General features: G+C 39.5%; 1 protein-coding gene across 1 annotated transcript; it reads left to right on the top strand.

The window, feature by feature from the left end:
* The first annotated feature begins 1,565 nt into the window (after positions 1-1,565).
* Positions 1,566-2,099, top strand: LOC102804827 (uncharacterized). The gene has a single exon (XM_006820477.1). It carries the CDS (start codon positions 1,566-1,568, stop codon positions 2,097-2,099), a length of 534 nt encoding a protein of 177 aa, XP_006820540.1.
* Positions 2,100-14,549: the final 12,450 nt, after the last annotated feature.

The raw sequence follows: 14,549 nt of genomic DNA, 5'->3' as shown, positions 1-14,549 counted from the left end.
CAACTAAAGTTCACTGGTTCAACAAATTACTTAATTCCAAAACCTGATGGGCCGAGAGTTGAAAGGTTGAAGGTTTCCCCTTTGATGTCTTAATTTTTCCCGCTAAAATTTTGAAGACATTTTTTTGCACATTTTATGCATTCCAACTTCTTTGTTAATTTTTGTTCATTTGGGCATATTTTTTAATCAGATCTTGATCAAAATTGTCCAAAAAATATTTAAAAAATATAAGGTGACAAAAATTGATAATGGCGACCAAAAGGGTTACCATTAATCAATATAGCGCGCACTTGCCATTGCCGTACCCGTCGCCAAACTCACTCAAATTCATGAAGACTATCCAACTGGGACAATCGCTCCTCTTGTTCCCGCACAGAATTACAAAGTCTCATCGGTCTCTTGTCCTATGTATCGAGTTGCGTTCGCCCGGGTCGCTTGTTTATTTTCCGCATGCTGTCCACGCTTCGCACATTCACTGCTAAACATTCCCGCACCCGTATTGATGCAGAGTTTCGCAAAGACCTCTTATGATGGAAGACGTTTTTACAGGACTATAACGGCGTTTCTATCATACACACCCAACCTTGGTCTCCGCCAGACATCGTCGTGTGTACAGACGTGTGCCGTTCAGGCTGCGGCGGCATCTCCGTTATCCAGTTCTTCCGCTCACCTTTCCCACAACACATGATCAACATGGGTTTGTCTATCAATGCATTGGAATTGCTTGCAGTCGTGGTCACACTCAAGCTTTGGTCCCATACTTGGCGCGGGCTTCGCTTGCAAATAATCTCTGACAACACGACAACGGTTGCATTGATCAACTCTCATCGTACCCATTCAGATTTCGAACTCAGCTGTTTGCGGGAGATAGCATACTTCCAAGCACGGTTCGAATTCAATCTCTGGGCTGTACATATCCCTGGTCGGAGCAACGTCGTTGACGCGCCAAGCCGTTCACATTTATCTGGCATTTATGAGTCTGTGGAAGAGTTACAGTCAAACTTTGGCATCTCAGAAGCCGTTGTACCTCAGGAAACGTTCCAGTTTATTCATCTTTGGTAACTTGTAGCATTTTCTTTTCGCTTCTGCAGGTAGTCAAGCTCCGCTCGCCGCTCTGGACCACCAGGCGTCCCGCTCACTCCACTCAGCATTTGCTTCCAGTTCATTGCGCAACATTACAACTCAATGGCGTGCATTCTTCCTTTTCTGCTGTTTCTTTCGCATCCAGCCAGTTCCGGCCACAACACAAACGATTGTTCGCTACACACAGTTCCTCGCCCGCTCGTTTTCAAGCACAGCATCTATCCGCAACTACCTCAACGGTGTTCGGCTGCTGCATCTTTTCGTCACTGAGACCCCACCTTCACTCGACTCATTCGAACTGCGTCTTGTTCTCCGGGGAATACAGCGGATAACTGCGCACCAGCCTTGCCGCAAGTTGCCTATCACACTGGATATCCTTCTTCGAATTCATCATCTCTTGGACTTTACACGCCCGCTGCACGTTACGCTGTGGTCCGCTTTCCTCATCGCATTTTTTTTCGTTCCTGCGTAAGTCCAACCTGATGACCCCTTCAGTCACAGCTTTTGACGCCCGCATTCATCTCTCACGGGGCAGCGTCGGATACGACACCACAGGTTTGATCATTCGTATCACATGTTTCAAAACCATACAGTTCGGTGAACGGGTACTGCACATTCCCATCCTGGCTATCCTTGGCTCCGCCCTCTGCCCAGTATCAGCATACAAGCAGATGGTGGACATGTTGCCAGCACCTTCAGAAGCTCCCCTGTTTCTTGCACCGTCATCTACCGGCAGCCTGCATCCTTTGACCTACCAGTCTTTCGTTCGACATCCGCGATCATTGCTCAGCTCCACAGGGCTGGACCCAAACAGCTACTCCGGTCACAGCTTTCGTCGTGGAGGTGCCTCCTTCGCATTTCAGTTAGGAGCAGACCCTGAATCAATTAAAGCGCAAGGCGACTGGCATTCACAAGCTTACCTGCTCTACATGGAATCCTTATTCAGTCGTCGCCTCCGGACGGCATCATGCATTCGCGCTGCTATCAAGTCTGGCCAAGTCGATCTGACACTTTGAACATTCGCTTTTGGCGGCTTTCATTTTTTGGCCTTTTAGTGCTGTATTTCGCTGTATGCCAGAAATGTAATTTTAGATTCAACAGAATAAAACTAACATTTTATTTTCTTTTGCCGCCAATTCGCTTGAGTCGGATTCGTTCTTTGCCATTGAATAATTGTTGTATTTTGTAAGCAGTTCAAAATTGTTAATTATTCATTTGCATACTTTCATTTGCATAAGCTTCGTTCGTTTGTTTCATTTCTCCACTGCGCTTGATTATTGTAGCCCATTTGCTTCGTTCTGTTTACATGCACTGTTTACATCGCACGCTGTTCGTGCCCAGTCGTTTCTGTTCGGGTTATTTTCACCCACCCATTTTTTTCTCGCGGTCATGCCAACTCGCTTTTCTATCGTTTAGTGTTAGTAACACGCTTTGTTTTGTTGTTTTTTTGTTTTTGAGTGCTCTTTATCGATTTGTCACAGTTCTGTTTTAGGTTAGTTTATTTTGTTTTTTTCCCTCGAGCTTTCTGCCTTTTAGTGCTGTATTTCGCTGTATGCCAGAAATGTAATTTTAGATTCAACAGAATAAAACTAACTTTTTCTTTTCTTTTGCCGCCAATTCGCTTGCGTCGGGTTTGTTCTTTGCCATTGAATAATTGGTGCTTTATGTGTGGTCTTATTAGCTTTCGCACATCTGTCATCTAGTAATCTCTACTTCAAGTTACCGGGTGTAGTCAAGAAATAATTCCATTAATTCTGTCATATGTTGTAGAATTACTAAAACCTGAAATATATATTCTGAATATCGAATACGGAAATATCATTGTCATGCTAATATCATACGTCACGTATCTGGGACCACGTGACCTTTATGCAACACAAACATTGCCATGAAAACACACACACGGCAGTGACTGTTTGGAAATTTATTACAATCGATCTTAGAACACAGAAATAGAAATATAACACAAACAACTTACTGTCAGTACATACTCGTTTTACTTTCACATTAATCAAAGCAAGTTAAAATTTAACTACAAAGCAAGTAATTAACGCCAAAATGACAGTGTTTTTAAAATAACATACGTCTGTACAAAATACAATGGTTTTAATATATAACTGAACAATGTAACTGTTTTATACGAGATTACATGTGATATAAGCAACATTCATTTGGCATATAAAACAATCTAACCTGCTTAATAGTGAGTTTTTGCATTTATCCGAGACAACCCGAAATAAATGCATTACCTGCCGAGTGAAGCCATCAACTGATAAAATATTTCCCATTCAAAATACCGAGATAAACCGGTCTCTGGATCAGGTTAAACGGCGGTAGTTGTCGCGGTGCGCATTTGTGTTGATAAATATTGATTTTCCTACAACCTAATGCATTCTTTTAATGAAATCACGAGTACGAGTTTTGACCTGATGTGCTCTGATAACCGCCTGTGACTCCTCCGATAACAATAACCAAATAAATTGCCTAGTTAAAGCTTAGTAACGTCTCAGTTTGTACTCGTTTCGCTGCGCAACCGACAAAGTCACCATCTTTGTTTATATGTGTCCCATAACTCGCGAATGTGTGGCATAATTACCACCGCCTTCAAATCGTCCTGCCCTAGCGCTGCAACGTGTACGATAGTATGGGATTGTTTACACGAAATACGTCCTGCCCTAGCGCTGCAACGTGTACGATAGTATGGGATTGTTTACACGAAATACGAACCCTACACGACTACAGTCAGTCTTTAGATATGAATGCTCGTTTCTTTAGTTTCAACCAAATATTCGTTCACAGACTAAATAAAACAACTATTTAGAGTAACCTGGTGGCTGAGTGCGTCCGCGACTCGACAGAATGGGTGGTCGATTTCAAAATACATATCTTACAATACATGTACGGATACCAAAATCGAAGCCGATATAGTAACACGGTCTTGTCATATTGTTGTCATTACAGAGTTAAATGTTTTTTTTCACAGTTTTATTAACATGCATCGTTAAATTGTTAGTCATCTATGTACGTGGCATAAGAAAACACTTATTTGACTAAACCTATTTAAAACTACGGGGTATTTGTGACTTACATACGGAATAGTACGTGTAATTACGTGGCCAATTACTTAACTACATTTTTCAGCAGTTAATTACATCAAAACGTACTACAAAGAGTAAAATTAATTGTTTGTAACAACCAACTATTTATCAATAGAAACGGAAATGGACTACGTTGTGTAAGGTGACGTTACTGATGTGAAATGTTGCAAATGATACTCTCAAACTATGTTTACGTGTCTATTCGGAAAGGTACATTGAACACTGTACATTTCACTCAAGGGAATGCCCTGTCTATAATTCTGGTAAGTACTTCATTAATATTTAATACGTGTTTACTCCATTAAAAGGTTGATCATATGGTTCAATACTGTTGTTGAAACGTCGAATGACTTTTCTGTAAGCTCTACGGAGGTCACCATTGCAAGCGTATATAAAAGGCGAAGTAATACCGTATGTTAAAGTTATACATCTGCTAACGTACACCATCGTTATCAAATCACTAACTGAGAAATGTACGAATTCAAAAATTATTAAACGAACAATAAGTTGTGGTAACAACATAATTAAAAATAGCAAAACAATTTTAACACTTTCAGAAATAGATCGAATTTCACCTTTCGTCAACACTGGTGTTGCTACATTGGAATTGCCTAAATTAGCGATGCGATGATTCTGCTCTCGAACAACTGCAATGATTTTACCATTCGTATACAAGAGAACCATCAACACCAGCGTTATTAGTATTAAATAGAATATTTTCGCGGCCACTTCGGATATGTCCATTAACTGATCGATGAAACAGAATTCAGCTTTATTTCTCACGACTGGATAAAGTACAGTAATACAATATATTACCCATGACAGAAGTATCGCTACTCGAATGTTTTCAGTTGTAAACATATTGAGATATGCAAATGGGTGACATATATACACATATTTTTCAATTGACATTATAATAGTACCACAGCATAACTGCATCAGAATAATATTAACCGATGCCGTTATAAAAACTGTACATGTGAATCTTGTAAAATAACTAGGATCGACCAGAAAGACCAAATGTAACAGCCCAACGATACCAAGATTGGTGTTACCAGCGGCAAGATTCAACACAAACGAGTTGTGTATAGTGTAAAGTTTGTTATTCAATATGGTAATTATAATGAATAAATTTCCAAATATGGTACATAAAGACTCTAACGTGAGCACCACACCGAAGATGCTTCTTAACACATCAGACATATGGAGTTTAAATTCTTCAACATGGAAGGTAGAGTTAGTCATCTTCAGCGTTACTTTATTTTGTTGTAAAATCCAACGCTTCACACCTGTATACAAACTCTGATTACACATCAACACGTATCGTCGTTCGTATAAGTTCGTAGCAGTGTCCGTATTAAATCGGTTGCATTAAATAATGATGTCGATGAGTAAATTTTATCCAAGTGTATGTGGTAATTCGCCGACTGGGAAAGGAGTCAGTGGTTTGAAATTACGACCATCAATCCGGTTTATTGTCCGATGTGTCTGCAATTATTGAAAACGAATCGTTAGAAAAGTGGAAAATAAAGAACGTGGGGTTCTCGGTGACAATTCTGATTACAGAAAAGTAACTCTGATATAGTGTTTCAACGAATACGGTTTATAGTCCGTCGTTCAGATAACACCAGGCGTGAACACCCAAAGATAGACGACCCAAAAGACAAAGCGGGGATGTCAAAATATGATACTGGCCGCAGATGAAAGTAACATGGGTATACGAAAAATGCCTTTGATTATTTGTTTAACGCGTACACACACTGCATAACATATATTGTGTAAATAACACACATATTCGTAATATGAGGGCGACTAATTCAATATTCCTGTAGTGAAACGAGATAAGTAATTCAAATGAATCCTTCCATTAACACTAATCCGAATGATCTACGTAAATATATACTTTACCTTGTCACTGCTGAGAAGTGTCATGTCACAGTTATCGAGCAAACTTTGCAAGAAATGCTGGCATTGGAAAGATTTATCCCATATGACAAGATTGTTATATAACTGAAACGTCATGATCGTGGCCAATTAAACAACTGATTTGTTGAAGTTGAAGTGTTGAACAATAAATCCATGAAATACGGGATCGTTTTTAATCATCTAAAGAATCCTTATATTCGAACTAGAGGCGTCTATATATGTGGACAATAGAATCGCAATATTTTTGGTTATTAGCAAGACGGATATAGCTTTGGGGAGTTTACACGCGCGTACTAATAAATACTCTACCCTAATTACTCTATTTACCCTAAACACTCGACTTAACGACCAAAATGGCCCAAAGCGAGGAAACTTCTCAAACGATTTTAAAGACATTGATGTCTTGGAAAGCATTAATAATCATAAAGAGTTCACGAGTATTTCAGTCACGATATAACAATCTTCGGATGAGAAAATGCAAATAGTTTGAGGAAAGAAAATTGCTAAAACATATAAACTTTTACATTTTTGTAGATATCCCGATTATTTCTAGTTTCTCACTACTCTCTTATAAGATAGGCGCAGTACCATTACCTTGAAGACTAGATTGTTGTTAACAGCTGTGATTCGTATGGATTATTACTACTATTGACTATGGAACTACTATTGACAACATATTCTAAGATGATACTCTTTCATATTCCGGTATTCTTGAATTTCCTAATCTTTATTATCCACACATTAATAAAATTTCTCCAATTGATAACATCGGATATTCAAACAGGTTCAACACATCGTGTTTTTTTATTAATCTGCGCCACCATAGAGCGTGTTCGCAACTTCTTATTCAGTTAATTGTTCATATTTGATATACAAAGTCGAATGGATCGGGAGTAAACGTGGTTTCCTATAGGTTTACACAAACTAATGTTTAATGGCTGTCAAATGGATTAAAAAATCTGAACGTAGGGCAACGCACAGGTAACTTGTTTAGCACCAGGTTTACACACGTGCCAATCAGTGGATTATATGACTTATCCATGTGGCTTTTGTTAGTATTCGTCAGTGTTGTTCTGTCTACTGTAACGGACATTTTTGTCAAAAAACCAGGAACCGAACCGGAACGTAAAATTAAAAATATTTGGGCATGCCTTTCTTGCCAGGGTTCGAAAAGCATTTTGTATTACGTACCCAATAGAGCTCCAAAATAGTGTAACACATTTGGTTATAATGTTGTTGCTACTGTATATGCCAAATAAAAATCCTGATTCATAACATGCATGCAGAAATACTTTGCCAGTGTTTTGAATACAGTAGGGCGTTGTTATCGCTGCGACCACTATATTAAATTAATACACATTTGGGTCGTTAACAATTAATACGAACCTTACAACATAATTTATCGTATACGAATATATTCCCCTACTATGAAGTTATATGCAACAATACAAAGTAGACTAAATTCTATGATCTGGGCTTCATTTATACTGTGGACATTTTCGGCATTGGGGGGGGGGGTACTTTTTAGCAATAGGTTTTAATACACTAAAATTGGCAGACTCCACGCAGGGGTTAGAAAAAAAAACGTTGAAAAGCATATGCAAGTCGAGAAAATACTTTTTCTTTTGACGCACAAAACCACATTTGTCGCAAACAGACAAAAGCAAATCCGAAACCTCGTCTGAAGTTATTATTATGTCATTTCAAATAGTCAGCAATTATATAGCTTGTTATGAAAAGAATATGTACATTGTAAGTATTACAGCATTATGAAATTAATACGTACCTCGTAACGATTACACTATGACATAAATATGTATCTAGTTAGGATTACACCATTATAATGCATCCGAACGTTGTAATGATTGCACTATCATGTAATGAATACGTATATGTCATTATGAAATTAATACGTACCTCGTAACGATTACACTATGACATAAATACGTATCTAGTTAGGATTACACCATTATAATGCATACGAACGTTGTAATGATTGCACTATCATGTAATGAATACGTATATGTCATTATGAAATTAATACGTACCTCGTAACGATTACACTATGAAATAAATACGTATCTAGTTAGGATTACACCATTATAATGCATACGAACGCTGTAATGATTGCACTATCATGTAATGAATACGTACATGTCATTATGAAATTAATACGTACCTCGTAACGATTACACTATGAAATAAATACGTATCTAGTTAGGATTACACCATTATAATACATACGAACGTTGTAATGATTGCACTATCATGTAATGAATACGTATATGTCATTATGAAATTAATACATACCTCGTAACGATTACACTATGACATAAATACGTATCTAGTTAGGATTACACCATTATAATGCATACGAACGTTGTAATGATTGCACTATCATGTAATGAATACGTACATGTCATTATGAAATTAATACGTACCTCGTAACGATTACACTATGAAATAAATACGTATCTAGTTAGGATTACACCATTATAATGCATACGAACGTTGTAATGATTGCACTATCATGTAATGAATACGTATATGTCATTATGAAATTAATACGTACCTTGTAACGATTACACTATTATGAAATAAATACGTACTAATTATTACATACGAAATAGGTATACACATTGTAACGATTACATTATATGAAATGAATGCTATTTTTACTTACTTCACTACAAAATGAATATATATTTAGTATTGATTACAGCATTAACTAAATAAATAATCACTTCACATATTAATGAAGGGAGTTGAGTTTATTTTAGCTTTATTTTAGTCTTATTTTTATCTTATTTCTGTTCTTACTTGTATAGTCAGTCAACTAGCTTTTATTATATTTATTTGAGCCCATTTCTGTATTGCATTGTTTTATTGCTTTGTATTAGATTTGTCTTTTGTTTACTATACACGTTATTACACTTATTTAAGCTTTATTCTAGTTTTATCTATTTTATTTGTATTTATTATAGTCTTTTAGCTATTTTATTATCTTTATTTTAGCTCATTACTGTAATGCATTGTTTTACGTTTTGTATTTGTCTTTTATTTACCATACTGAACCTAAGGATAGTTTGGTAGTGTAATAAAGTTACTATTATTATTATTATGAAAACAAATACTGTGAAATACACAAACGTAGATTTTTGTTTTTAAATAAGTGTTTGTCCAATGGAAAAATAACAAAACGTACATAATATAGGATTTTTGGAAATGTGTTAATGATCTTCCTAAACCGCTGAATTTAAACATAATATACCATAATTTATTAGACCCTTTATATACCCAAGTCCTGTGACGTCCTTGTTGCTTCCAAATACTTTAATTTCACGTTCTGGTTCCGGTTCCGGTTCCGGTTCCGGATTTTTTGGACAACCAACGGACATAGGATATCAATACCTGGCAAACAGATTAGATTCTCAACGCAACGCAACGCACCAATATACTTATGGGGTGAGATCACCGCCAAAATAGAATTATTTCAACATTACGTCAATATTTTACAATTATTTCATTATTTCACAATTAATTCATCATTATTTCACTATCTTGCAATTATTTCGCCATTATTTCATTGTCTTGCAATTATTTCATCAATATTTTGCAATTACTTCACCATTATTTCATCGTTATCTTGCAATTATTTTTCATTGTTTCACAATTATTTTGCCATTATTTCATCAATATTTTACATGGAAAATATAACTATTAGGACATATCTTTAATTTTAGATGACATTTTTTTAGATATTCAAGTTGCTGTGATATGGTTTGGTGTGTGTGAATGTATGTGATTGTGGAATATTTGATTGAATAACAACCATTTGCATAAATCCAATATGACCGTCAAAATAGTATCATTTAAATATGCAACCTTGGGTGGCCTCTCGGAGTCTGTTGCTTGTGATGATTCATTGAGCCACGCCGTGGGGTGAGGGGGAACATCGATCCTAGTGACCCGACGTGGTGGGACACCACACAGCTAAGCGGGATATTCTGCAGTGTCATCTGGCTCTCGTGGCAAGGGCTTCCTCTGTACAGCGGAATGCATTTTGGCTGTTTTCACTGGGCGGACCACCGCCTCAGTTACGCAGGCTGGATCTTCCCCACCCTCATCTTTTTTGAGGATGCAAGGAGCAGTCTCGGTGCTTCAGGATTCCACTGACCAGTTGGTACAAGTGAGACACGCGAGCCAGTTTGGCTTCTGCCAAGGGCAAGCAGTCAAGGACCGACCAAAGTCGGCACCCACTGGCCAGAAGCAGCCGGGATGCGTTCTGGCTCTTCTGGGGGATGGAAGAGTGGTGACGCAGCCCCAGGAAGGAGGGACCAGTTGGTGGTCCCCCCTCTTCCTCAGGGTCGCCTACCCAGCTCGCAGGGGAAGCAGGTTTTATGCTCCCGCTTGCGTCAAGGAGGATGGGCTTATGTATGGCGGGAGGCAGAGTTAGACTTCTACAGGCCTCACAGAGTCTCACCTCAGCGAAGAAGAGATCACCCCAATTTGGAACCGCCGAACCCACACATCTATTTCGCACTGATTGCGCCGGTGTATTCTGGTTCGGAGATGGCACGGAACCGATCCCTGAACTCTCCAGGTGGCGATACACAGTCCAATCTCCATCCCCCTGGCACCAGCCCCCGTTGAGGCACTACCTGGAGACCCCCACAAAGCGGGAGCAATTCGACTTGCAAGTATTGGTGGTTCCAAAGACTACAACTGAGACTACAGGTGGCTGTGCCCCGTTCGGGACTTAAGCAGAATAAATCAGTATGAGCTTCCTGGAAACGCCGAGCACCATATTATTTTCCGTGCTCTGTTTCTACTGGTTAGCCTCACTAGATTTGAGCGATACTTACCTGCACATACCGATACACCCAGTGAGTCAGCGACTCCCTCGATTCACTTAGTTGGGCCAAGTAGTCGAGCGTGGGGTGCTCCCCTTCAAGTTTTGCATGGCTCCATAGATATTCACCAGAGTGTGGAAACAGGTGGTGCTACTGCTGCGCCAGTACACATTACATCGGTACACACCAACGTGTACATAGATGGCTGGTTGCTACACAACCCAACAAGGGGTAGTTAGTCAAACAGTAAGGCTAACACCAGATTTTCTAGACCAGTTGTGCTTCCTAGTAGGCCCGTTGCCTAAATGACCGAGTCAAATGCCTAGTCAGCATTCCCTCTGTGTCCCTCCGAGAACTAATGCGAATCATCAGATTGATGTTAGCGGTTCGCAGGGTAGTTCCCCCAGGCCACATTATGCAGCTGCCCATTTCAGCCCACTTTTGTTGCTCTCTTATGGGAACTTGAAAGGTGAGTAACACTCACGGACCAAGCGAGGGATGCCTTACCCTGCTGGTCGACAATTGCTAACCTCAGGCAGGGGGTCCCCTTAGACCCACTCGCCACGGCTATGTCTCTGGGAACGAATGCCTCCCTTACATGTTGGGGAGCGCACCAACAAGCCCAATGGAAAATATGACCCCTGCATTAGATTCAGGACTGCCATATCAACTGGCTTGAACTGAAAGAAGTGCACTTAGCACTACTTTCTACACAAGACCACAGAGTCTTGCTTCGCATGGACAACACAGCGGTGGTCTCCTATAGCTACAAGGAGGGGGTCAGATCCCCATCATTGTCAGTCCTAGCGGAGCAAATACAATGTGGAGCTAGCCGCACACCACCTTCCAGGGGCGAGAAACAGTCAAGCGGATGCCTTCTCGTGGTGGCTCCATCTCCAGAATGCGGAGTGGTGGATGACCCCAATGGGTAACCTCCAGACTGTTTCAGCGGTGAGACAGTCCAAGGTTAGACCTATTCATCACACCCCGGAACGCCAAGCTACCGACGTACACAACACTCCAAGAGCCTAGGCCAGGGACACTTTGTCGACCCCAGTGGACCCTCATGGACGTGTACGCCTTTGCTCCCTTCCCGCTATTCACCGGGTATTGGAGAAACTTTGACATGAGTGCATCTTTGACGTGGGTGGCGTCCATCGGGCCAAGCAAGGTCTGGTTTCCACTACTGTTTGAAATGTTAGTCGAAACACCAGGGGTGCTTCCGGACTTCCGGAACGGCTGTTCGAACCGGACGGAACACTGCCTTTGAGCCCAGCAGTGTACCACTCACACGCATCAAGGCTCTCAGTTGACTAACTTAGATTTTTTCTGAGTGGGATGCCAATATCCTGGCCAGGGCGAACAGGGATCCCACCAACACACCCTACACTTCGAAATGACGTGCATACACTGATTGGTATATCGGAAGGGAGATCCATTCCATCCCTTTATTGGCCAGACAGTTGACTTTTCGTCCATTGTTTGAACAAAATGGACTTGTCCTTTTAACGATTGTTGGCTATAGGTCAGCCTTGCCACCCCTCATTGGGATTCACTGGGATGAGGCTAGCTGGTTGTCCTACTATTGGGAGACTGTTTACTGTTTAATCAGAGGCCTAGACCCCGAACGAGGGAACCAACCAGTTACTTATCGGTTGTGTTGGCCGCTCTAAGCAGACTGCCCTATGAGCCTCTCCGATCAGCACTACTCAAACTTTTGACGTGAAAACAGTCTTCTTACTCACCCTCGCCTCAGATAGGCGTCGGGCTGAACTAGAGGCCCTGTCCTTCTCGGACGGGTGTGTCGCTTTTATGGACAATTAAGTTGTGACACGAATCGGGTTTCTCGACAGGAAGCAAATCCAGGACTCGAACCACAACCGATCGTCATTCCTGTAATGACTGACAAGGAGACAGAACCTGAATTTCTCTTGAAGATAGTGAGATGCAACTGCTCCACAGACTGTTGCAGTCTCAGATGTACCTGCAGAAAGCACAATCTTGAATGTTTTGCAGTTTGTGGTCAATGTCGAGGATCTGGATGCACAAATGTAGTTCAGATATCTGATGAAGATAGCGATGATGATTAGCAATTACATTAATCAAACAATAAACTTTTGGACAGAATTATAACTATTTAATACAGTTTGTTAAATCAAAAATATAGTTCATAGAGTTGAATATTTACGTTTAAATGGTCTATTATGTATATAGTATAGCAGATTTGTAGATCCAACCAAAGTGTTTCATTCCTATAGTTTTTCTTTTAGATGTGACGTCCATGTTGGATTCATGCATTTGCAGATGAAGCATCTGTCTACCAAGGAAACCATTTATTTACATCTTTTCTGTACTGTACGATTCTGTTTAAAATTGTATTCAAGCATCTTAAACTTATTACTTATGCCACATAGAAGAAAAGCCGGAAGAGAAGTTACATTAAATAATCATATTATCGCGGCCATATTGGATTTATGCTAATTTTTATCTATCCAATCAACACTTTTGGCACTCTCATACCTTCTCCAACTCAAAACAGTACCATAGCATCATGAATTTTTAAAATACCTCATCTAGAATTAAAGATATGTTCAAATAGTTATATTTCCATGTTGTAAAAATGTGCAAAACGACCATTTTGAATATATGCAAATTAGATATATTTCGGAAGCCTAGATTTTCCTAGACTTTTAGTATATCAATCTAGATACCTTTCCAAAAAGCACTGTGAAGAAATTATTTCTGTTGCAATTTGTGACGGGTTGGCCCCCTTTTTTTGCTAGAATGACTGGACTATAATTACGCGCGTAAGCGTCCTTGAATAGTAAAAACAAACATGACTGCCACCAGGGTTTGACCAGACTCTACAAAAAGAAGTTAGCTGATTCTGTTTTTGGATTTTGGCATTCCCATGATATATTCTAGGATGGAAAAGATGCATAATAAGTATGTTATTAAAGGATACCTCAAAGTATGCACTCAGACAGTATACCGTATATACCCGTAATAATAACATCATATTATCTTGCAATTATTTTTTTTTGATATAAATTTTTAACTCGAAAAGTGAGGACTGGCTTTTTATTTCTCCAAGCAATACCAATTTCAATTTTGCTCAGAACAGCCATTTTCTAATTTCTGGACAATTATTGTTGCCAGAGTTGACAACAGTTTCCCCATTAACAATATTACAACATGATGGTGCAGTTGCATTTTAATTGAAACAGGGCAACTCAAAATTAGCATATTCAGAATAAGAATAGCTGGCCATATATACAAATTACATACTTAATAAATCATGGTCACACAATGGTTGGCCAATTGAATTACATTAGAGTATGCATAGCTTATTTTTTAGCATATTTGGTGAATTTGACCTCAAATGCCATGGTTATGGCATTCAACCACAGATATTTTCGAACACTCATTGGTAAATTAAAGACAGCAGTTGTACCAAACCAATTGGTCATGCAGTACTTGTATACAGCATTTAATAAGGTACAAAAAATAAACAAACCGCACAGACAACTTTCTAGTTCAATATAACATAGTGTAAGCGTTATTACTCGGGCCAGTCAGTGTTGTATGG

This window comes from Saccoglossus kowalevskii, chromosome 1 (assembly GCF_978046115.1).
Source record: "Saccoglossus kowalevskii chromosome 1, keSacKowa6.1, whole genome shotgun sequence".
In the NCBI taxonomy this organism is placed as follows: domain Eukaryota; kingdom Metazoa; phylum Hemichordata; class Enteropneusta; family Harrimaniidae; genus Saccoglossus; species Saccoglossus kowalevskii.
This window is presented reverse-complemented; position numbering and strand designations above follow the sequence as displayed.

Bases quoted from the DNA above. Each gene is read 5' to 3' on its own strand.
- LOC102804827 (XM_006820477.1), top strand. From the start codon at position 1,566: ATGACCCCTTCAGTCACAGCTTTTGACGCCCGCATTCATCTCTCACGG.